The 22,028-nt window shown below is 42.2% G+C and overlaps 1 protein-coding gene and 1 pseudogene across 1 annotated transcript; one reads left to right on the top strand and one right to left on the bottom strand.

Annotated features, from left to right (window-relative positions):
* Nucleotides 1–4,497: 4,497 nt before the first annotated feature.
* Nucleotides 4,498–5,252, bottom strand: LOC111521891 (annotated as a pseudogene).
* Nucleotides 5,253–10,453: 5,201 nt separating this feature from the next.
* CLN5 (CLN5 intracellular trafficking protein) lies at nucleotides 10,454–21,148 on the top strand. The gene is made up of 4 exons (XM_023186111.2): nucleotides 10,454–10,917; nucleotides 13,775–13,940; nucleotides 14,603–14,828; nucleotides 19,083–21,148. Exons 1-4 carry the CDS (start codon nucleotides 10,685–10,687, stop codon nucleotides 19,592–19,594), a joined length of 1,137 nt encoding a protein of 378 aa, XP_023041879.1. The 5' UTR covers nucleotides 10,454–10,684; the 3' UTR covers nucleotides 19,595–21,148.
* Nucleotides 21,149–22,028: the final 880 nt, after the last annotated feature.

The following is a 22,028-nucleotide window of genomic DNA, read 5'->3' as shown; positions in this document are numbered from 1 at the left end:
AAAAGGAAGGGAGATCAGATAGATCACAAAGAGGTGGATTTTCAGATATCTATAGATATCTATATATATATATATTCTTTAAATAGATGAAAGGGAACAAGAGGACATAATTTTATAGATAAGAACATATAGGACTCAAAAACACTGGAGGATTAAATCAGCCCTTGAGATCCTTCAAAGCAGTGCTTCTCAAGCTGGCTGCACGTTAGAATCACCTGGTGAGCTTGGGCACCAACGAGGCGAATTCAGTGGAAATCTCTGGGAGTGAAGAGGCAGCCTGAGCCTTGCTCCAGCTTAAAATCTCCCCAGGTGATTCTGTTTGTCAGGGCTGGCAACCACTAATCTAAAGCAAATGGGAGATAAAACTCAGGACTGTGAGTTAAAACCCCAGAGGCTTCAATGCCAAGACCCTGAAGCAGGGCATCTGGTAGCTCTCGCTTGATTCACCTCCATGTATCCAGCCCCACCAAGCTGTGGGTCACCCCCCGGTTCATCCTCAGAAACACTTGAGAGGGGAGGACATCACTCCAGTTTCCCTATCCCCAACCCTGGGATCCTGCAGGGGCCCTGATCTAGAGAAACATGAGGACTTGGAGGCAAAGGAGGAAGCTCAAGGGAGATACCTGTATATTGGGGGTTGCCTTTGAGCCACACCTTCTTCACTGGCTTCTATTCCAACCTAAAACTCACAGGTCAGCTTCACCAGGAAGTGCACAAGGTTGGTCTGAATCAAACGTCCCTTGACTCTCTGAAAGAGTGGCATTAGGGCTGGGAGGCATAAAATCAAGAGACTCAGCCTCTTGTTACTAAACTTTGTATTTCACTAAAGCATATGCTAAGATTCTCAACATTCTTCATATACTGTTTTACAAAATTGAATAATAGCTCCTATCTGACATACCATATATACATACATATATGTGCTTGGAATCTCATACACACACACACACACACACATATATGAAAAGACTTTGAATATTCTGAAGGGCAAGAAAGATGCAGATACAGGCTGGGCATGGTGGCTCATACCTGTAATAGCAGCAGTTTGGGAGGCCAAGGTGGGAGGATTGCTTGAGGCCAGGAATTTGAGATGAGCCTGGGCAACATGAATATGTTCTGGGGATGGACAGTGGAGATGGCTCCACAGCATTGTGAATGCACTTAATGCCAGTCGCTTGCACACTACTTAAACATGGTTAAAATGGTAAAGTTCATGTTATACATGTTTTACTCCCTTCCCCTCCCCTCCAAAAATTAAAACTAAAAAATTAGCCAGGAATGGAGGTGTGTGCTGCAGTCCTAGCTACTGAGGAGGCAGAGGTGAGAGAATTGCTCAAGCCCAAGAGTTTGAAGTTACAATGAGCTTTGATCGTGCTACTGCACTCCAGTTTGAGTGACAGAGCAAGACTCCATTTGTTTAAAAAAAAAAAAAAAAGCTAAAAACATGGATTTGATTTTAAACAATTCTCCAAACAAGTTGGCCTTCAGTTGTTTCACGGAATAATCATATCAACATGCTCACAAAAAAAAAAAAAAAAAAAAATTGCTAAGAACCATGGATTTGATTTTAAAGAACTCTCCAAACAAATTGGCCTTCAGTTGTTTAACAGAATAATCAGATCAACATGCTCAAGGAGTGAAACACGTCTTTGACAAGTGCATGTCCCTTGGAACTGATAAGAAAGCACTGACGCATTTACTGGGTTGTAATCTAGACACAGTAAGTCCATGTACCTCTCCTGGTCTTCACCTCGCGTACAGAGACCTGAGTTCATTAAATACTCACAAACCCCGGCGTGTAAGACATCACCCTTCACCCATTAGGAAATCAATAACTACTAATTGAAAGGATGAATGAATAACACCCACATTAATCTTAATACCCCTCAAGTGAAACAGGTGCTAGATATCTCCTTTCCTAAGTTTTAGAGAAAAGAGAATTGACTTCTAGGACTGACTTTGTCACTACCCAGTGACGACCTTAAAGAAGTCATTTTTTTCTCCCAGGGAAACTCAGCCAGGAAATTGAACAGAGATGCCCTCCAGCTTCAAACTTAAAGTCCTGTAGACAAATAAATTAATGAACTGTATATTTTAACTGATTAAAAAGAAGGGTGCAGCGGCTGTGGTGGTTCCTCACGAAGTTGAGTACTACCATGATTCCACTTGTAGGTATATACACAAAAGAATTAAAAGCAGGGACTCAAACAGGTATTTGTACACCCATGTTCATAGCAGCATTATTCACTACAGGCAACAACCCAAATGTCCATCAACAGATGAATGGTACACAAAATGTGTTATACATACAAGGGAATATTATTCCGCCTTAAAAACGAAGGAAATTTTGACACACGCTACCACACGAATGAACCCTAAGGACACAGGTCAAGTGAAATAAGCCAGTAACAAAAAGACAAAGAGTATACGATTCCACTTGTAGTAAACACCTAGAGTAGACAAAGTCTTAGAGATAGAAAGTAGAATGTAATAGAGGCTACCTGGAGCTGGGAGAAAGGAGAATGAGGAGTGAGTGTTTCACGCTTGCATTGCAGTTTGGGCTGATGAATATGTTCTGGGGATGGACAGCGGAGATGGCTCCACAGCACTGTGAATGCACTTAATGCCAGTCGCTCACACACTACTTAAAAATGGTTAAAATGGTAAAGCTCATGTTATATATGTTTTACTCCCTACCCCTCCCCTCCAAAAAACAAAATACTGTTGGCAAAGGGGCAGCAGGTGAAGGGCGGGCTGGTCTGGACTGTGAACATCCCTGCTGCCCGTTTTTTGTATGAAGCCCAGCTGGGTCGCTGGAGATCCAACGGATTGTGCGGACGGAGACCTGTTGGATATGGTTTAAAAAATGAGAAGCCCCAGGCCGGGCCGGTGACTCAGGACTGTAAGTCGCTGCCCAACCCTTTGGGAGGCCGAGGCGGGTGGATCACTTGAGGTCAGGAGTTCGAGACAAGCCTGGCCAAAATGGTGAACTCCTGTTCAAAAAAAAAAAAAAAAAAAATTAGCAGGGCGTGGTGGCGGGTGCATGTAATCCCAGCTATTCGGGAGGCTGAGGCAGAAGAATCTCTTGAACCGGGGAGGTGGAGGTTGCAGTGAACCCAGATCGTTGCAATGCACTCCAGCCTGGCGACAAGAGCGAGACTCCATTTTAAAAAAATAAATAAATTAGAAGCCCCTGGGGAGGGAGAGCTTTAGGACAAATACCTAATGCATGTGGGGCTTAAAACCTAGATGAGGGGTTGATAGGTGCAGCAAACCACCAGGGCACATGTATGCATATGTAACAAACCTGCACGTTCTGCACATGTATCCTGGAACTTAAAGACAACATGACATAACATAACATAACATAACATAACATAACATAACATAACATAACATATTAGAAGACCGAGAGAGGGAAAACAGCTTAGGGACGGGTTGCCCCCGCCACTCCGCAGGCTTCAGAGGAAAGAGAAAGCGCCCCCACGCCCGTGCAGCCCGGACCTAGCCCCGCGCAGCCCGGACCTAGCCCCGCAGACCCACATATCCCAGTACTTCCGAAGCTGCGTGTAGAGCCGCCAGCTCCCACCTCCGGCTGCGCCCGCGCGCCCCCTTGCGGCGGATCCCGCTCTGGCGCATAGCCCCCCTCGAGCGCTGGCGTGTTGGCTTTGGGGTCCCAGGTGGGAGAGAGATCTGTCCGCTGAACTCGCGCATCGCGGGCCCTGCGGAAGCTGCAGAGATTCTGTCCTTTTTGTTGGGAGGGAAGGGAGAGGGCGCCAGGGAGCCATAAACTAGATTTTTATTAATAGATAACTTTTATTTGAAAATTATCTTTAAACGAAAGAGCAAGGGGAAAAAATGGATTCTATCCTTTGCTGGACTACTAAAAAGTAACTTCCATTCAACTTATTTCAACAGAGAATGTCGATATTTGATATGCAATATTTTAAGTGTTTTAAAATATTTAATTGTGTGCAATACTTTTTTTAACTGCTCAGTTCCCAAGCTGGAAGTTGAAGTGATGTTTTTGACAGGGAAGACTAAAGAAAAGACCCCATTGCATCTTCATCGGAGCTGGAGGGCAAAAAATATTCGTAGTACACTTAACATGGACAGTCTGAGATCAGGACGCAGCGTGGGCTGTAACTAGGGGCAGTGGAAGCAGGCAGCTTGGCTAGGATGCCGCTGCTCCTCATGACATTTTGTCTCATAAACTTAGCAAGTTCTTAGAAAGTCCAAAACGCCATATGTGTTGCCTAGTTTTCTTATATGGTCACAGGAAATAAATAGGAAAAATGCAGATAATTTGCATTTTATGTGATAATTTTTAAATAAAAGTTGCTTGTTAATAAAATTTCAGGTAGGATGCTCCCTGAGTTTCTTCTGTACAACATCATTCATTGACCCGATATTTGAAGAAAAGTTATTCCATGTTTTTTTGAGAGCAGGTACTGTTTATTAACTGGCCAACTTAGAAAAATAATCATGGTAGACACCTTAGTTCATCATTCTAATAAGCCTGTTGATCTGGTCGTCCCTGTTGCCAGCACCTCCACCTTCTACAAAATCTACAAAATGGGTGGTCTTTTTCTTTATTCTGCCTCATGGAGAAGATAATTTGAAGGACCACAGGAAGTTATTTGCTTCTTTGAAACATTTTCTAACAGTATAGATCTCATAAATCAGATCTTCCATGCAGATGATGCCATATTTACCAAGAGATGGAGCAATCAAAGCGTTATCTGTCAAAGCAATTCGCTTCTTACTGATTTTGCCATAACCATGCTTGTAGATTAGTTTATTTACTGACTTCAGATTAGGGTACCCCCTGCAATATCTGGTTCTACAATCCTCAGCATGTTAATCGAAGCCTTGTTAAGCTTCACAAAGGTTCCACTGAAGATCTGACGAAGGTGAAGAAGCTGCAACACTTTTTGGACCTTTGGACCCACACCACTGATACCTCTGATCCTGATGACAAACACCAATTTGGGTTCTGCAGGTACATAGAAGTTGCCAGCTTTTCTTGCCATCCTTGCCATTCAAATTTCAGTTCTGTATATCTGCCTATATTCTTTGTGATACTGCTTTGCTTTTTCATAGATAAGCTTCCTCCTTGCCTTTCGAAGCATCTTTTGGGAAAACTTCTTTCTCAGGCATCTGATCTTCAGCTCTGTGAAATTCCTTTGTTTTTTCTTAAGGGTTTCTGGTACAGCAGGAACCTTCTTCTTCTTCTCTTTGACACTCTCCATGGTTCCAGCGGGAAACGAGGAACTATTCTTTTATTATGGGAGTTATACCTGATGTAAATGACGAGTTGATGGGTGCTGATGAGTTGATGGGTGCAGCACACCAACATGGCACAAGTATACATATGTAACAAACCTGCACGTTATGCACATGTACCCTAGAACTTAAAGTATAGTAAAAAAATTTAAAAGATAAAAAAGAAAAATATAAAAGTAAATAAAAAGATGAAATCTGCAATCTCCAGCAAACACTACTTTCCCTACTGGATCTTTAAATTATTAGTCCCATATTCCTCCAATAAAAATTCACTAAGCCTTTATGTCCTGGGTGCCGAATAAACCCTGCATCTGCTTTCAAGAAGAAACCTGCCTTTCTTAACCTGGAGGTAGATTGCTGCTCATAAGTGACAGGTGGAGTACTGTAAATCCTCGAGGGTGATTCTAGCCCTTGACCCAGTAGGCTATTTACTGTCAATGATGCCCAGATTTAGAAAGAAGACGCAAACATGGTGTCGACACCAGACAGGGCAAAGAGCAACTGCTTGTGGGAAACACACATGCATCCATCATCACTGCAGATGAGGAGGAAAGGGAGGACAAGGACTGAATTTGAAAAGCAGGATAACTTAGTGAGGGTCTGAGTGCCCAAGATCAAATGTCACTCCACCCTCACTGCCTTATGTGATCCCGAGAAGTTACTCAAAATATCTGTACCAACACTTCCTCAGTCTGAAGGTAGGAAGTAGCACCTTTTGCATAGGGTTGTTGGAAAGATTAAAAATAGTAAATGTCATCTGTGTCAAAACCTTGATACTAGTGTATTTCTGTTCACTGTTTGTACCACTTTAGTTTCCTTGATATATGCTGATTGAAAAAACAAAAACAAAATTTGACTGGGCCCGGTGGTTCACGCCTGTAATCCCAGCCCTTTGGGAGGCAGAGGCAGGCAGATCACCTGAGGCCAGGCGTTTCAGACCAGCCTGGCTAACGTAGCGAAACCCCATCTCTACTAAAACTACAAAAATTATGTGGGCCTGGCGGCACATGCCTGTAATCCCAGCTACTCTGGAAGCTGAGGCAGGAGAATATCACTTGGACCCGCGAGGCAGAGGTTGCAGTGAGCTGAGATTGCACCACTGCACTCCAGCCTGGCCTACAGAGCAAGACTCTGTCTCAAAAAAAGAAAGAAAAAATTGATTAAAATGTCTAATTGGCTTTTATTAGTGACTCATAAAACAGGCAGTTGCTATTCAAAATAGAGGGAGCTTCAATGAGCCTGGCAGACCAGCTGGTTTTCCTAAGGTAACTTGAACAGAAATAGGGAAACTGAAATACAAAAAGTGAATTAGTTAACATCAGGTTACTTCGGGTTACTTTCCCTATAAAGGGTTAAAGGAGAGAGGACTTCCTTATCGTGCTGACTCAGGCTGACTGGGCCTTTTCTGATTGCTTGCTGTAAATCTCTTGTTTTGGGGAAAAGTCAGTCTATTTGGGAATTTTCTTGTTTATGTTTCAGTTTGATTACATGGCACTTAGCACAAGTGACCCCATTTTGGTTCCATCTGTTGCGACCTAATGCAGGAGCTCAGTCCAAAACCATGGCCTCTCATACATTTTATTTAACAACACAAAGAAAAGAGTTTCTGTTCTGAAGCCGATTTTCTTGAGGCTATTGATAAACCAATCACAACAGAACTAAAAAATATATACAAGATTAAAGAATTGTCTAAAAAATGTAATGTAACAAGCAAAAGATTATAAATCCAAATCACTCGATGTAGGATGAGGGTGAGGTATTCATTATGGCTCCACAGTTTGTTTTTTAAGTGTCACCTAATAAGTAGATGTCATACTCTAATCTCTTCCTTAAGTGAATATTATAAATTTTAATTTTATTAAATTCACACTTCAATTATGCTTTTAAAATTATCTTTGGATCGGGCATAGTGGCTCACGACTGTAATTTCAACACTTTGGGAGGCTGAGGCAAGGGGATTATTTGAGCCCAGGAGCTGGAGACCAGCATGGGCAACAAAGTGAGACTGACTCTACCGAAAACATTGTATTTAATTAGCCAGGCATGGTAGCACAGGCCTGTAGACCCAGCTACTCAGAAAGTGAGGTAGGAGGATCGCTGGGGCCTGAGAGGTCAGGGCTGCAGTGAGCCACAGTCATGCCACTGCACTCTAACCTGGATAAGACAGCGAGACCCTGTCTCAAAATAAAGATGAAAATAAAATAAAATTATCTTTGAACTCAAATAAATTATGCTTTAGGCAAGTGAAATTGTCAAAACTCTGAAAATAGAACCTACATATAGTTGATGTATTTGTTTAGCCCAGTTAATCATGTAAACAACAGGTAAGTATATCCAAGTTTCCCAGAAACACTTTGGGGGTTCGTTAATTTTTGGTTACCTTCAAGATTTTCTTAACCTCTTACATTAACATTTGTGTCAGGGTCAGGCTCATGCCTTTAATTCCAGCACTTTGGGAGGCCAAGGCAGGAGGATCGCTTGAGCCCAGGAATTCGAGACCAGCTTGGGAACATAGTGAGACTCCTTATTACTACAAAAAAATTTAAAATTATCTGGGCATGGTGGTACATTCCTGTAGTCCAGTTACTATAGGGGCTGAGATGGGAGGATCACTTGAGGTAGGAGGCTGTGGCTGCAGTGACTGTGATTGCACTACTGCACTCCAACCTGGGTGGCAAAGTGAGACTCTGTCTTAAAAAAAAAAAAAGAGTAGAAAATTAGTGTGTCTAAGGCCGGGGCTCTTAGGCAAACTGGTGAAGCTCCTTCTCAGAATAATGTTTTTAATGCCTAAAATAAAAAATGAGATTGTAAGTGAGAAACTAAAAATTAGCTTGGACTTTAATCTGCCCTGGTATTCATTAGCCCGGACTGATAAAACCAGCCTCAAAATTACCAGAAAACAATATTTCTCTCAAACCACAGCAAATCATAAAGTGTCATAACAACGTCCTTTCTTTTCTCCTTAAAATTTTTTATTTTTTATTTTTGCTGATTCCTTTATTCAAGTTGCCGTGTGTGTCTGTGTGTCTCTGTTGTCTCCGTGGAAGGCCAGAGCCACATGGTCCTAACAGTTGCGCACCGGGAAGCATAGGCTGATCTGAAGAAGACACTTCAATCATGGGTGATGTGAAAAATTTTCTCTATGCCTGGTGTGGCAAAAGGAAGATGACCCCATCCTGTGAAATTAGAGCATGGGGAACAAAAACAGGCAGAAATTCATGTGTGAGGTTCAGGTGGAAGGGTATAACTACACTGGCATAGGAAATTCCACCAATGAAAAAGATGCACAGAGCAATGCTGGCAGAGACTTTGTTAACTATTTGGTTCGAATAAATGAAATAAAGAGTGAAGAAGTTCCAGCTTTTGGGGGTAGCATCTCTGCCCCCACTTACTGATACTCCTGACGCTACAGCAAATGCTGAAGGAGGTTTACCAACAACCATGGGAGGGCCTCTTCCACCACATCTGGCTCTCAAAGCTGAAAATAATTCTGAGGTAGGAGCCTCTGGCTATGGTGCTCCTGGGACTGAGGAGCCAACTTGAAGGTGAAACACTGTCTCTAATAAAAATAAATAAATAAATAAATAAATAAATAAATAAATAAATAAATTACAAGTGGCGCACACTTGAATCCCAGCTACTAAGGAGGCTGAGGCAGGAGAATTGCTTGAACCTGGGAAGTGGAGGTTGCAGTGAGCCGAGATGGCATCACTGCACTCTAGCCTGGGTGACAGAAGGAGACTCCATCTCCAAAAAAATAAATAAATAAATCCAATACTAGGAAGTGCTTTCTTACCATGAGAGCTCCCTGCACACAGAGTGAGGAGACAGAGACAGCAGAAGCAGGACCAGAGGTCTCCACCACTGAACAAGGTCAACCTGAATTTGTTTTTGTAGCTCTGGGAAGTCTTGAACTGAATGGGAGGTTCTACTGTGGCCCTCTAGTGTACGGTTCCATGTACCGTACATGGAAAAAATTCATGTTTTTTGTTTTGTTTTTTGTTGTTGTTGTTTTTGTTTTTAAGCTGTTCCTGCTAATTGCTCTTTAAGCCAGGCTCAAGTATGGGTCCACAGGGAATACCTCAGGTGCCCTTCAAATCAGATACTACATTTCAGCTCTCAGGGCTACAATGCTTCCCACTCTTACTTGGTCAGGTCTTTGAAGAAGCCAGTTTAGCCTTGGTAGTTTTGAATTTGGCCATAGTATACGGAGGAGAGCTAGGTAGCTTTCAAAACGCTTAGACAGATGTGTGGTAAAATGCAGCCCGGTCTGAACCTCCGCAGAAGCCCCGCACCTGGTGCAGCAAGTGGGCCAAGGAGTGTGTGTTCAGGGCAGGGTACTCAGTCCCACCTGTAATCAAGAGATCCGGAGGGCCCGAGGAAGTCAGTGACACCCCCACAAGGCACACACCCTCCAATGGATTGTGGTGGTCATCTCTGGCTACCGAAGCCACCTTGCTTATTCCCATAGCCTTACAAACATTTTAATGCTTCGCACGAGTTGTGGGTGAAGTGAAAGAGTTGGAAAGTCCCGGTCTAAGGCTCTGCAAAACTGCTCTCTGGTAAAAACAAGTGACTATGGCAAGACCTTGAATGTACTACGTACAGACTTAGGTCAGTATTTGTGCCTAACAGCAAAGCAGGCCATAAGAGGCTCCTCAAAAGTCAGGTAATTGATGCCATTGTTTTCTTGACGTAGTTGAAGAGTCAGAGAAGAGAAGGTGATGCAGAAGCTTCTTTCCAGTTAAGTGACAGATCCAAGCAAGGAACACCTGCCGGTGGCGGGAGTGGTAGGGGAGGGGGTGGATTCGGCCGCACTCGGGTAGTGGCAGGGACCACATATTGTCGGTGTTTAACCACTGTTATCTCTGGCCCAGGTCGAGTGAGGACAAATCATTTCCCCACTAAGCTCTTGGGGAGTGGAGGGACCACATTATTGTCAATGTTAACCGCTGTTACCACTGGCCCAGGTCGGGTGAGGACAAGCCATTTCCCCACTATTGTCTCTTCTTCCTCACTGCACCCCCAGCTCCGCACCCTCAGCCCCAAATACACATTCTCATTCACTCAACGTTTGTTGACACCTAGCGCGGGCCCTGTGTGATGGGGTAAAAGTTCGGTGTTGGGAGGAGCCCCAGTGACAGATTTTCGGTTTTGGTTTGGTTTTGGTGGTGGCTGCTGGGCAGGGACAGGTCAGTTCATAAAAGAAGAGGCCCCAGGTCTGGATCGAATTCTCCTGGGAGCCAGACCAAAGCGCCTTCCTGGACTGCAAAGTGCGGCAGCCGCCGTGGGCAGGGTGCGGCGAGGCGTCACGCGCGGGAACCTGCGCTTGCTGCCAAGCTCTGGGCCTGACTCGCCGGGGTAGGGCGGCCCGCGTCCTGGGCTGGCGGCTCCGCGCATGCTCCTCCCTCAGGCGTCGCAGGCCTCCAGAGGCTCCGGAAGTACTGGGTGCAGCCTGATGGCGCCGGAGTTAGACACCGCAAAGGGCGCCGAGATGCCGCGGGGCGCGGGCGCGGCTTGGGGACGCGCTTCCTGGTGCTGGGCCGTGGCGCTGCTCTGGCTCGCGGCGGTTCCGGGCTGGCCCCGGGCCTCGGGCGTTCTCTCCCGGCGCCACTGGCCGGTGCCCTACAAGTGAGTGCGGCGGCGCGCGCACTCTCGGGGTCGGGGTCGGAGTCCGCGTTGCCGATGGGGGACGGGGTGCTCGCGCGGGGACTCCCGCGCACGGTGGTTTGTGTCGGATCACGAGACGGTGGCTGGGCAGCGCCTGATGATGCTCGGAGAGCACTTGAGAGCAAAGTTGAGGACTGGGGAGTCGCAGCCGCTTGTTACGCACAGCCCTGGGACCTTTCCTTCCTCTGGCCACTTGCGGCAGACTCAGGACAGTCCCGAATCGTGGCAGAAGAAAAGGAGAGTAATGTTATTTAATGGAGGGATTTCTGGATACAAGTAGCTGATTTCTTGAGTAGTTTAAAAACACTGCCTATCGCATTTATTTGTATCATGCACTGTCATTAGTTATTAGTGCAGAACATTTGGTACAATTTACTGGGCGACCAACTCGCTCTGGTTTGAACCTGATCAAAACCCGATCCGAAGTCCTTATTGGAACTTCCCAGTTTTGCACTCAAAAGTCCCGCATCCCGGAATCCCTGTCTCCTGCAGTCCTGGTTAGACCGGGAAGATAGTCACCGCGTTTGTCCAGTCTTCAGCCTGGAGGTAGGACGCCGGTCCTAAGTCGAGGACAGGGCCCACACTCCTGGGAGGCCGATTCCAGCCTTTGACAGAGAAGACACACAGCCTCCGGCTGTCAGAGATAGCTAAACACAGAGAGAGAAAACATGGTGTCAACATGAGGCAGGAGAAAGACCAGCAGTTTCTGAAAACAGCTGTTTTTCTTTAAACCAAAAGCATCATTATTTTAGTTCAATTTATAATGGACATAATTTTAACATACCAGCATAAGTAATCAACAGCTAAAACTGCACACAACAAACCTGAAAAATAAAAACAGCTATTTTGCATGACAGTATGAGTGGGAAGGCAGGATTTCCTCTTTGTGAGGAGCGAGTTTTAGGTTCTGCCTGCTGCGGGTCAAATCTGGCTCCATCATCACTAGGGATCTTGGGAAAGTTACTCAGAATCTCTGTGCCCACATGCCCTGAGTCACACAATAGGAATAGTGGTAGCACTTAGCTCACCGGTTTGCTGGAAGGATTAAATCTAGCAGAACGCCAGCTGTTATCAAATCTAGATAGTGTGTTCTGCTCACTGAAAGGTTTGCAACACTTTTTTGTTTCGTGTGATATACTACGTGGAAAGAGAAGTTTGTGGTTGAAGCTAGTTTTCTGGAAAATGTTAATAAAATGTTTGTAAGAAGTCAAAATTACTCAATAGAACACGAATTGTAAATCTAAACGATTTGATTTAACATTAGGGCAAGGTGTTGACCATAGCTTTTTAGTGGATTTTTTTTTAAGTCTCAGATATTAAGTACATGCCCCCATCTAATCCCTTCAATTGAATATAATATTTAAGTTTATTAAGGTCACATTTAAATTACCTTTGAACTAAAATAGATTTTGCTGTGGGTCAATGCAATCTGTATGTGATTATTATGTATTTGTTTAAACCAGGTAAGTGCCTATAAAACACTGTACCCAAGTGGCAGAAACTTTTGGGAGCGTTGTTAATATTTTTGGTCATCATAAAGATTTTAACTTCTTAAGTTAAAATAGAAATTTTTGTTGATTTGTTGGGATTGTAAAACAGTAGATCTGGCTACAACCTTGGGGATCTAGGATTCTTAGATAGAAGCTGTTGTCACCACCACTTCTTTCTTTCCCAGTGCCAGATTGTAGGTAACCAGTGTGTCTGCTGAGCTGAATTCAACTGCAGTGCTCCTCGAGTCCTATTGCTATGGGCTTCTCTGGTCTTTTCTTGCCTGAGTTGTTGAGGTCACCTTCTAACTGATCTCTCATGTTTAATTTGGCCTCTCTCCCTACCCTCTTTTAATTCATGAAATAAGGTTTACTTTATAGCAAATTCAGTCCTATCAGATCTGCTACTTAACATCCTTTAAACTTAGCCCTCCCCAGTTGTAAGGCATAGAATTCCATGCACATTCTTCTAGTGACAGAATGACAGCCCCTGCCAGTCTCTTCTGTCTCCACTCGTGCATTGAAGCCTGAATCCTAGTCTTCCGTACCTACCGGAGACCAAATGTGCCAGGCTTGTCTTATAATACTTAACATTTCCTCTGCCTTTCTGTCTTAACCTTCTAGCCAAGTACGTTAAAAACCTAGGCCCGGCCTTCATCTCTTTCTTTGTCCTTCCCACCCCATTCATCCCATACCTGGTTAACAACGATTTGTCCTTCCTTTGTGCCTGTAGAACTCATTTCTTTAGTCTAGCACATCCCACACTCATCACTTGTTTAATGTCTTTGCAGCTCCCACCCACAGTTCTGTGAGAAAGGCAGCAGTGTTTTAATTTCTGTTTCCCTCCTTCTTACTATAGTTCCCTATATACCTAGTAGAACCTCAATACATATTGGTTGAATGAATGTTAATTCATAAGTAAATATAAAATATATACTATTACTCATAATCATCTGAATAATCTTAATGTATGGATTGTTTGTAAAACTGAACACACTGGAAAAATGTTCATTTATTCTGTAAACATTTGCACATGTCTACTATGACCTGGAGCTATAAAAATTTTAAGACAGGATTCCTGTCTTCAAAATTTTCACAGTGGGATCAGGGAACAGGGAAGCCTGGATTTATCAGAGTGCTTTGAGTTTATCATTTGCTGTTAAAAACATTATTGGAAGTTTGTTCACAAGATAACAAAATGTATGTTTATATTTATTAACTATGGTTTGACCTTTGAATGGTCCCCTAAAAATGTTACTGGATTCTAAAAGATGGGAGAAGAATCAAATTCCTGTTGGAATCTAAGTAGATGGTTTCTTTTTCTTTATTAGACGCTTTGATTCCCGTCCAAAACCTGATCCTTATTGTCAAGCTAAATATACTTTCTGTCCAACTGGCTCACCTATCCCAGTTATGGAGGGTGATGATGACATTGAAGTCTTTCGATTACAAGCCCCAGTATGGGAATTTAAATATGGAGACCTCCTGGGACACTTGGTAAGGATGCATCTTGGTCTTACAACTTTGGTTAATTCAATGATTTGGTTATTAAGTTGATTTTTAGGGAGTAATCACTGTTTAGATGGCTGACTTTAGATCATGTTGATGTTTCTCTTAGTACATTTAAAATGAGTAGTCAAAAATAGTTACTACTAGATTTTATAATCTTGACAACAACAAATGTAATCACCATTATCCGTTGTAATATTATGAATCTGAACCCAGCTCCTGTATCCAGCTCCTGGAAGATGAGAAGAGGCCCAGAAGGGACAGGGTAGGCAGAAAACACCTCTTGATTCCCAGACCTTGTTGTAGTCACTTTTCCAGGTTAACCCATCACCATGCGAGGTCTGTAGAGCTCCTTCGGGAGACCGGCATGGAGGCTCCTCACACTTATTCTAAGCTCTGAGGAAATTACAAGCTTGTCCACATAATATGCATGCCTCCTATTTGAAATGAGCTTAGTGACCAAAGCCAGGGTGGATGAGGGCCTGGAGATTGGGGCCACAGAGTGGATATGACAGTAGCAGCATGGAGGAACAGCTGAACAATTGTTCTACTTGATATGCATTTGTGATGTGCCACATTTTCTCCTATCAGGTTACCTGGACCCGTGGTTATGTCACAGTTGCTTTTATACATGTATTGTGTTTACACAGAAAATTATGCATGATGCCATTGGATTCAGGAGTACATTAACTGGCAAGAACTACACAATGGAATGGTATGAACTCTTCCAACTTGGAAACTGTACATTTCCCCATCTCCGACCTGAAATGGATGCCCCTTTCTGGTGTAATCAAGGCGCTGCCTGCTTTTTTGAAGGAATTGATGATGTTCACTGGAAGGAAAATGGGACATTAGTTAAAGTAGCGACTATATCAGGTAAGTTTTGAAAATATAGCAATATTTGATAATTACATCAAAATCCAAATGAAAGAAATTGTAATACTTCTATGGAAACATTTCAGTAATGTTTTACTTAGAGGCCATTTGTAAAATGTACTTCTGGAACCACTAAACTTTGGGAATTTTTTTCATCTCTTATTTGTATTTTTTATTTATTTTATTTCAGTAGGTTTGTGGGGAACAGGTTATGTTTGGTTACATGAATGAGTTCTTTAATGGTGATTTCTGAGATTTTGGCACACCCATCACCTGAGTAGTGTACACTGTACCCAATGTGTAGTCTTTTATCCCTCACCCCTCTCCCACCCTTTCCCCCGAATTCCCAAAGTTCATCATTCTTATGCCTTTGCATCCTTGTAGCCTAGTTCCCACTTATGAGTAAGAACATACAATGTTTGGTTTTCCATTCCTGAAGAGTTACTTCACTTGGATGGAATTGGAGACCATTATTCCAAGTTGCTGCAAATGCCATTCTTTAATTCCTTTTTATGACTGAGTCGTATTCCTTGGTATATATACACCACATTTTCTTTATCCACTCATTGATTGATGGGTGTTTGGGCTGGTCCCATATTTTTGCAATTGCAAATTGTGCTGTGCTTCTATAAACATGCATGGGCAAGTATCTTTTTCGTATAATGAGTTCTTTTCCTCATTGGGTAGATACCCAGTAGTGGGATTGCTGGATCAAATGGCAGTTCTACTTTTAGTTCTTTAAGGAATTTCCACACTGTTTTCCATAGTGGTTGTACTAATTTACATTTCCACCAGCAGGGTAGAAGTGTTCCCTTTCCACTACATCCCGCCAATATCTATTATTTTTTTATGTTTTGATTACAGCTATTCTTGCAGGAGTGAGGTGGTGTCACATTGTGGTTTTGATTTGCATTTCCCTCATCATTGCATTGCATTTTCCTGAGCATTTTTTCATGTTTCTTGGCCATTTATGTATCTTATTTTGAGAATTGTCTATTTGTGTCCTTAGCAACCCTCCACCCTTTTTTTTTTTTTTTTTTTTGAGGTGGAGTTTTGTTCTTGTCGCTCAGGCTGGAATGCAATGGCATGATCTCGGCTCACTGCAAGCTCCACCTCCTGGGTTCAAGCGATTCTCCTGCCTCAGCCTCCCAAGTAGCTGGAATTACAGGCGCCCGCCACCATGCCAAGCTAATTTTTGTATTTTTAGTAGAGATTGGTTTTTGCCATGTTGGCCAGGTTGGTCTCAAACTCCTGACCTCAGGTCATCCGCCCACCTCGGCCTCCCGAAGAGCTGGGATTAAAGGCGTGAAGCACCACTCCCAGCTGTTAACCCACTTTTTGATGGGATTGTTTTTTTCTTGCTGATTTGAGTTCCTTGTAGATTCTGGATTATTAGTCCTTTGTCAGATGTGTAGATTGCAAAGATTTTCTCCCACTCTGTGGGTTGTCTGTTTTTTTCTCCCACTCTGTGGGTTGTCTGTTTACTCTGCTGATTGTTCCTTTTGCTGTGCAGAAGCTTTTTAGTTGAATTAAGTCTCATCTATTTATCTTTGTTTTTGTTACATTTGCTTTTGGTGGAACTGCTAAACTCTGACCCAAACTATTACTCATGCAGAACTTCACCTGTAGGTGATGAGTAGTGTATCTCTGATCTTTGAATTTTTCCCTAAAAATGCTCTTTTCCAATCATAAAAATGAATAAAATGATAAAACATTTTGTACAATTAAATTGGACTTTCTAAACGAAATAGTAAGAGAAATCCATAAAATGCCTGATTAAAGGATATGTTAACTATATCTGAAAAAATTTGTGATGATACTTTGATGTTGAAAAATAATAGCTACTACTCATATAGACTGGTTCTGGCACTGTTCTGAGTACTGTACATATATCACATCATTCATCATCACAACTTCTGCAGGTAGTTACTATTATTTTGCCCATTTTACAGATGGAGAAACTGAGGCATAGAGTGGTTACACAGCTTAGTAAGTGGGACTCCAGCCCTGGCAGTTACGCCCCATTGCCCATTCTCCTAACTACTTTGATACATTGCCTCCCAAAATGTATATGATCTTATATTTGAGGCCCTCTTGAGCAGTTTAAATATTTTATCTTTTGAGATTTTTTGCTTCTTTTGGATGTATTGGAAAGTTGCTGAAAGTTAGAATTTTGTTGCACATGCTGCATTGTTGGTTAGTAATGAAAAGAGTTCAGCAACTCCTCCATTGGTAACTCCTTATGTGACTTGGGTCACATTTTTTTGTTTGTTTTGTTTTATTATACTTTAAGTTCTAGGGTACATGTGCACAACGTGCAGGTTTGTTACATATGTATACTTGTGCCATGTTGGTGTGCTGCACCCATCAACTCGTCAGCACCCGTCAACTCATCATTTACATCAGGTACAACTCCCAATGCCATCCCTCCCCCGTCCCCCCTCCCGATAATAGGCCCCAGTGTGTGATGTTCCCCTTCCAGAGTCCAAGTGATCTCATTGTTCAATTCCCACCTATGAGTGAGAACATGCAGTGTTTGGTTTTCCGTTTTTGCGATAGTTTTTGAGAATGATGGTTTCCAGCTGCATCCATGTCCCCACAAAGAATACGAACTCATCCTTTTTTATGGCTGCATAGTATTCCATGGTGTATATGTGCCACATTTTCTTAATCCAGTCTATCACTGATGGACATTTGGGTTGATTCCAAGTCTTTACTATTGTGAAGAGTGCTGCAATAAACATACATGTGCATGTGTCTTTATAGCAGCATGATTTATAATCCTTTGGGTATATACGCAGTAATGGGATGGCTGGGTCATATGGTACTTCTAGTTCTAGATCCTTGAGGAATCACCATACTGTTTTCCACAATGGTGGGACCAGTTTACAATCCCACCAACAGTGTAAAAGCATTTCTATTTCTCCACATCCTCTCCAGCACTTGTGGTTTCCTGACTTTTTAATGATTGCCATTCTAACTGGTGTGAGATGGTATCTCATTGTGGTTTTGATTTGCATTTCTCTGATGGCCAGTGATGGCGAGCATTTTTTCATGTGTCTGTTGGCTGTATGCATGTCTTCTTTTGAGAAATGTCTGTTCATATCCTTTGCCCACTTTTTGGTGGGGTTGTTTTTTTGTTGTAAATTTGTTTGAGTTCTTTGTAGGTTCTGGATATATTAGCCCTTTGTCAGATGAGTAGATTGCAAAAATTTTCTCCCATTCTGTAGGTTGCCTGTTCACTCTGATGGTAGTTTCTTTTGCTGTGCAGAAGCTCTTTGGTTTAATTAGATCCCATTTGTCAATTTTGGCTTTTGTTGCCTTTGCTTTTGGTGTTTTAGACATGAAATCCTTGCCCATGCCTATGTCCTGAATGGTATTACGTAGGTTTTCTTGTAGGGTTTTTATGGTTTTAGGTCTAACATTTAAGTCTCTAATCCATCTTGAATTAATTATTGTATAAGGTGTAATGAAGGGATCCAGTTTCAGCTTTCTACTTATGGCTAGCCAGTTTTCCCAGCACCATTTATTAAATAGGGAATCCTTATCCTCATTTCTTGTTTTTGTCAGGTTTGTCAAAGGTCAGATGGTTGTAGATGTGTGGTATTATTTCTGAGGGCTCTGTTCTGTTCCATTGGTCTATATCTCTGTTTTGGTACCAGTACCGTGCTGTTTTGGTTACTGTAGCCTTGTAGTATAGTTTGAAGTCAGGTAGTGTGATGCCTCCAGCTTTGTTCTTTTGGCTTAGGACTGTCTTGGCAATGCGGGCTCTTTTTTGATTCCACAGGTGTGGAAATCCAAAACCATTGTTTACTCACATGCATCCATAGTCTTAATCAAGTTAGAACATTTTACTTAAAATTAATATGATCAGGCCAGGCCTGGTAGCTCACACCTATAATCCCAGTGCTTTAGAAGACTGAAGGAGGAGGATCACTTGAGGCTGAAAGTTTGAGACCAGCCTGGGCAATACAGCGAGACCCTGCGTTGCCCAGGCTGTTCTCAAATTAAAAGAAAAAAAAAAGTAAAAAGTTAGTTGGCTTTGGTGGCCCACGTCTGTAGTCCTGGCTACTCAGGAGGCTGAGGTGGGAGGATCACTTAAGCCTGGGAGGTCAAGGCTGCAGTGAGCTGTGATTGTACCACCGCACTCTAGCCTTGGCAACAGAGGAGACCTGACTCAAAAAAAAAAAAAAAAAAAAATTAACATGATTAGCTTTGTTCACTAGGTGACTTTGTTTTGTTTTTTTGAACTAGGAAACATGTTCAATCAAATGGCAAAGTGGGTGAAACAGGACAATGAAACAGGAATTTATTACGAGACATGGAATGTAAAAGCCAGCCCAGAAAAAGGGGCAGAGACATGGTTTGATTCCTACGACTGTTCCCAATTTGTGTTAAGGACCTTTAGCAAGTTGGCTGAATTTGGAGCAGAGTTCAAGAACATAGAAACCAACTATACAAGAATATTTCTTTACAGTGGAGAACCTACTTATCTGGGAAATGAAACATCTGTTTTTGGGCCAACAGGAAACAAGACTCTTGGTTTAGCCATAAAAAGATTTTATTACCCCTTCAAACCACATTTGTCAACTAAAGAATTTCTGTTGAATCTCTTGCAAATCTTTGATGCAGTGATTGTGCACAGACAGTTCTATTTGTTTTATAATTTTGAATATTGGTTTTTACCTATGAAATTCCCTTTTATCAAAGTAACATATGAAGAAATCCCTTTACCTAACAAAAACAAAACACTCTCTGGTTTATAAAACACCTTAATTCTACTGCTCTTTTTTCGCCAATCACCAGCATCTGTTTTTCAGGGGCTGATTTTACTTTTGTGAATTTCTTAGCTTTTCTTCCTTCGTGCAGGAAGTTAAAATGCACATCAGCAGAACTGCTGCATATTAACATCTCAGGACTTTTCTCTTGGAAAGAAACTGAAATTCATACTATATTGGCCAAAGTAAGCAAGTTAAGTGATGTTGGTTTCAATTTCCGAGCCTTTGTTAATACAGAGAATTATGGTTCGTATCAGTTATGTAGGACCTTTGGACCCAAGGCCCCACGGATAGATATGATGTGCCGAGATTTTTAAAATACCTTCAAAAATAAAAAAAATACCTTCAGTGACATTTTCATGATGGGAGCTCTTTTTTCTGGTATGGCAGTTACACTTTTTCACTCAAGTGCTTTAGTTTAGACTGACTTTACAACTTTTATGACTTTTGGAACCAAGTTTAGTATAGTCTGATTACAGTCCATTCACATAACTTTAGAGATTCGTTTAGAAACCGTAACTGGAGTGGTTGTGCTTCTAGATGTGGCAAATCCAGTGTTAACACACATTTCTGGCTGGCATTTTGGAACTAGCTAGTAACTGGCTTGTGTTATTTAAGCAAGCTAACATCACTAAATCCTAAGATTTAGGATTGCTGTAAGGATGGAAGTTGTATATGTTTGGCAGGTCACAGTGAATGGCAGTGATAATATCAAAGAACAAATTGTCTTCCTTGATCTTGCCTCATGTAGTTTATGTGCCAGACTTTCCCGGGTTTGGTAGTCACCTAGACTTTAAGCTGATGGCATAGTGCTTCCGCAGTTCTTCTAGCCGGGGTGTGCAGGTATATGGCTGTAGACACATTTGTGTAAACAGGCAGCTTCTGACTTCTTCACTGTTTCCTGTAGTTCTCCCTCTTCCCACAAAGCTGTCAGCGCAGTGGAAGAGGTTGCACATCTCCGAGAGAGGACAGGTTTCTGTCCGAGTAGCTGTGCTTTAATTAGAGCCAGACAAGCTTTCAAGGTCCTTTAAGTATTTGATGATCAACTGAACACGTGTCTATTCAAGGATAAAACACCAGTCAGTAAGAAGATGGAGTGGATATCGGAGAAAACAATTCACATTTAATATGTAAATGTACCAATTATGTGATTCAATTTCAGCTGATATTCAAGTGCTTCCTGAGAGGTTAGTACATTATTACCGAGCTCTCATAGAACGCTTAATCATAGATGTAATTAGCCTGATCCAAATGAGTAAAGTGGACCTTAGAAAGGCTAAGTGATCTTTCTCTGGCTACCCAGCTAGTAGTAATGAAGTCAGGTCTTGAACCCAGGTTCTGCTGACTGAATTGGATGCACTATAGTACAGGCTTTTTAGCACCAAAGTGTGGTCCTCAGACCAGTGCCTGCCAACCAGATGTTACTAGTCTGTGAGGAAATAAGTACAGATACTGACAGGAAGCTTTTATAAACTTTTAAAGCAATTTGTTGGAGTGTTTCTGTTTCTGTTGGGTCTAATTAAAAAAAAATTGGAGCTTGTATTTTATGTGTCTTTGGTCTTACTTTGTCTAGGAATTCATTTTTACTGTTTTTTTTTTTTTAACTGTAGTTCCACAACAGTCTGCAAATAACCCAGTCACCAGGTATCTTCCTCAAATAGAGAGGGAGAACTTTCTTTCACACCTCCTATTTAGCCTGTGTACTCCTGATAATAATGCCTAAACATTCCAAATTAATACTGCCTCTTTAACCTGCTAATTTTCTTGACAATGTCACAAGAAAACTTGGATCTGTGCGTTATCACCATCTAGTGGCTAAACTCAGGCAACACCAACGTCTGCCGAACTCTTAGTAAAATTGCTCTGGAAAAACAGTTCAGGATTTTGGATTTCCAGAACTCCCTTGAAGAGACAAAGATTCTTGTACCAAGTTTTGGTCAACTGCAAATCAAAGAACTTGGTTATGTAGGAAAAACAAATGAGGATATCTGTACCTGGAATTTTTAAACAAGATTCTAATAGTTATGTGGAAAAAGCATTCAAGATTTTTGGGTAGGCGCAGCGGCTTATGCCTGGAATCCCATCATTTTGGGAAACTGAGGTGGGAGGATCACTGAAGGTCGGGGGTTCAAGACCAGCCTGGCCAATGTGGTGAAACCCCGTTTCTCCTAAAATTACCAAAAAAAAAAAAAAAAAAAAAAAAAACTGGCTGGGCGTGGTGGCCCGTGCCTGTAATCCCAGCTACCCATGAGGCTAAGGCAGAAGAATCACTTGAACCCAGGAGGCAGAGGTTGCAGTGAGCTGAGATGGCACCACTGCACTCCACCCTGGGTGACAGAGCAAGACTCTGTCTCAAAAAAAACCATGATTTTTCATTGTTCCTAAGAATCTTAATTGAATGAAGACAGAAAGCACCATAGAT

Source organism: Piliocolobus tephrosceles, chromosome X, assembly GCF_002776525.5.
Source record: "Piliocolobus tephrosceles isolate RC106 chromosome X, ASM277652v3, whole genome shotgun sequence".
In the NCBI taxonomy this organism is placed as follows: domain Eukaryota; kingdom Metazoa; phylum Chordata; class Mammalia; order Primates; family Cercopithecidae; genus Piliocolobus; species Piliocolobus tephrosceles.
Note: the sequence above shows the minus strand (reverse complement) of the source record. Positions and strands in the feature narration are given on the sequence as shown.

Bases quoted from the DNA above. Each gene is read 5' to 3' on its own strand.
- CLN5 (XM_023186111.2), top strand. From the start codon at position 10,685: ATGCTCCTCCCTCAGGCGTCGCAGGCCTCCAGAGGCTCCGGAAGTACT. The intron at 10,918-13,774 runs GTGAGTGCGGCG...TTTCTTTATTAG, and splicing joins CACTGGCCGGTGCCCTACAA to ACGCTTTGATTCCCGTCCAA. The intron at 13,941-14,602 runs GTAAGGATGCAT...GTGTTTACACAG, and splicing joins GAGACCTCCTGGGACACTTG to AAAATTATGCATGATGCCAT.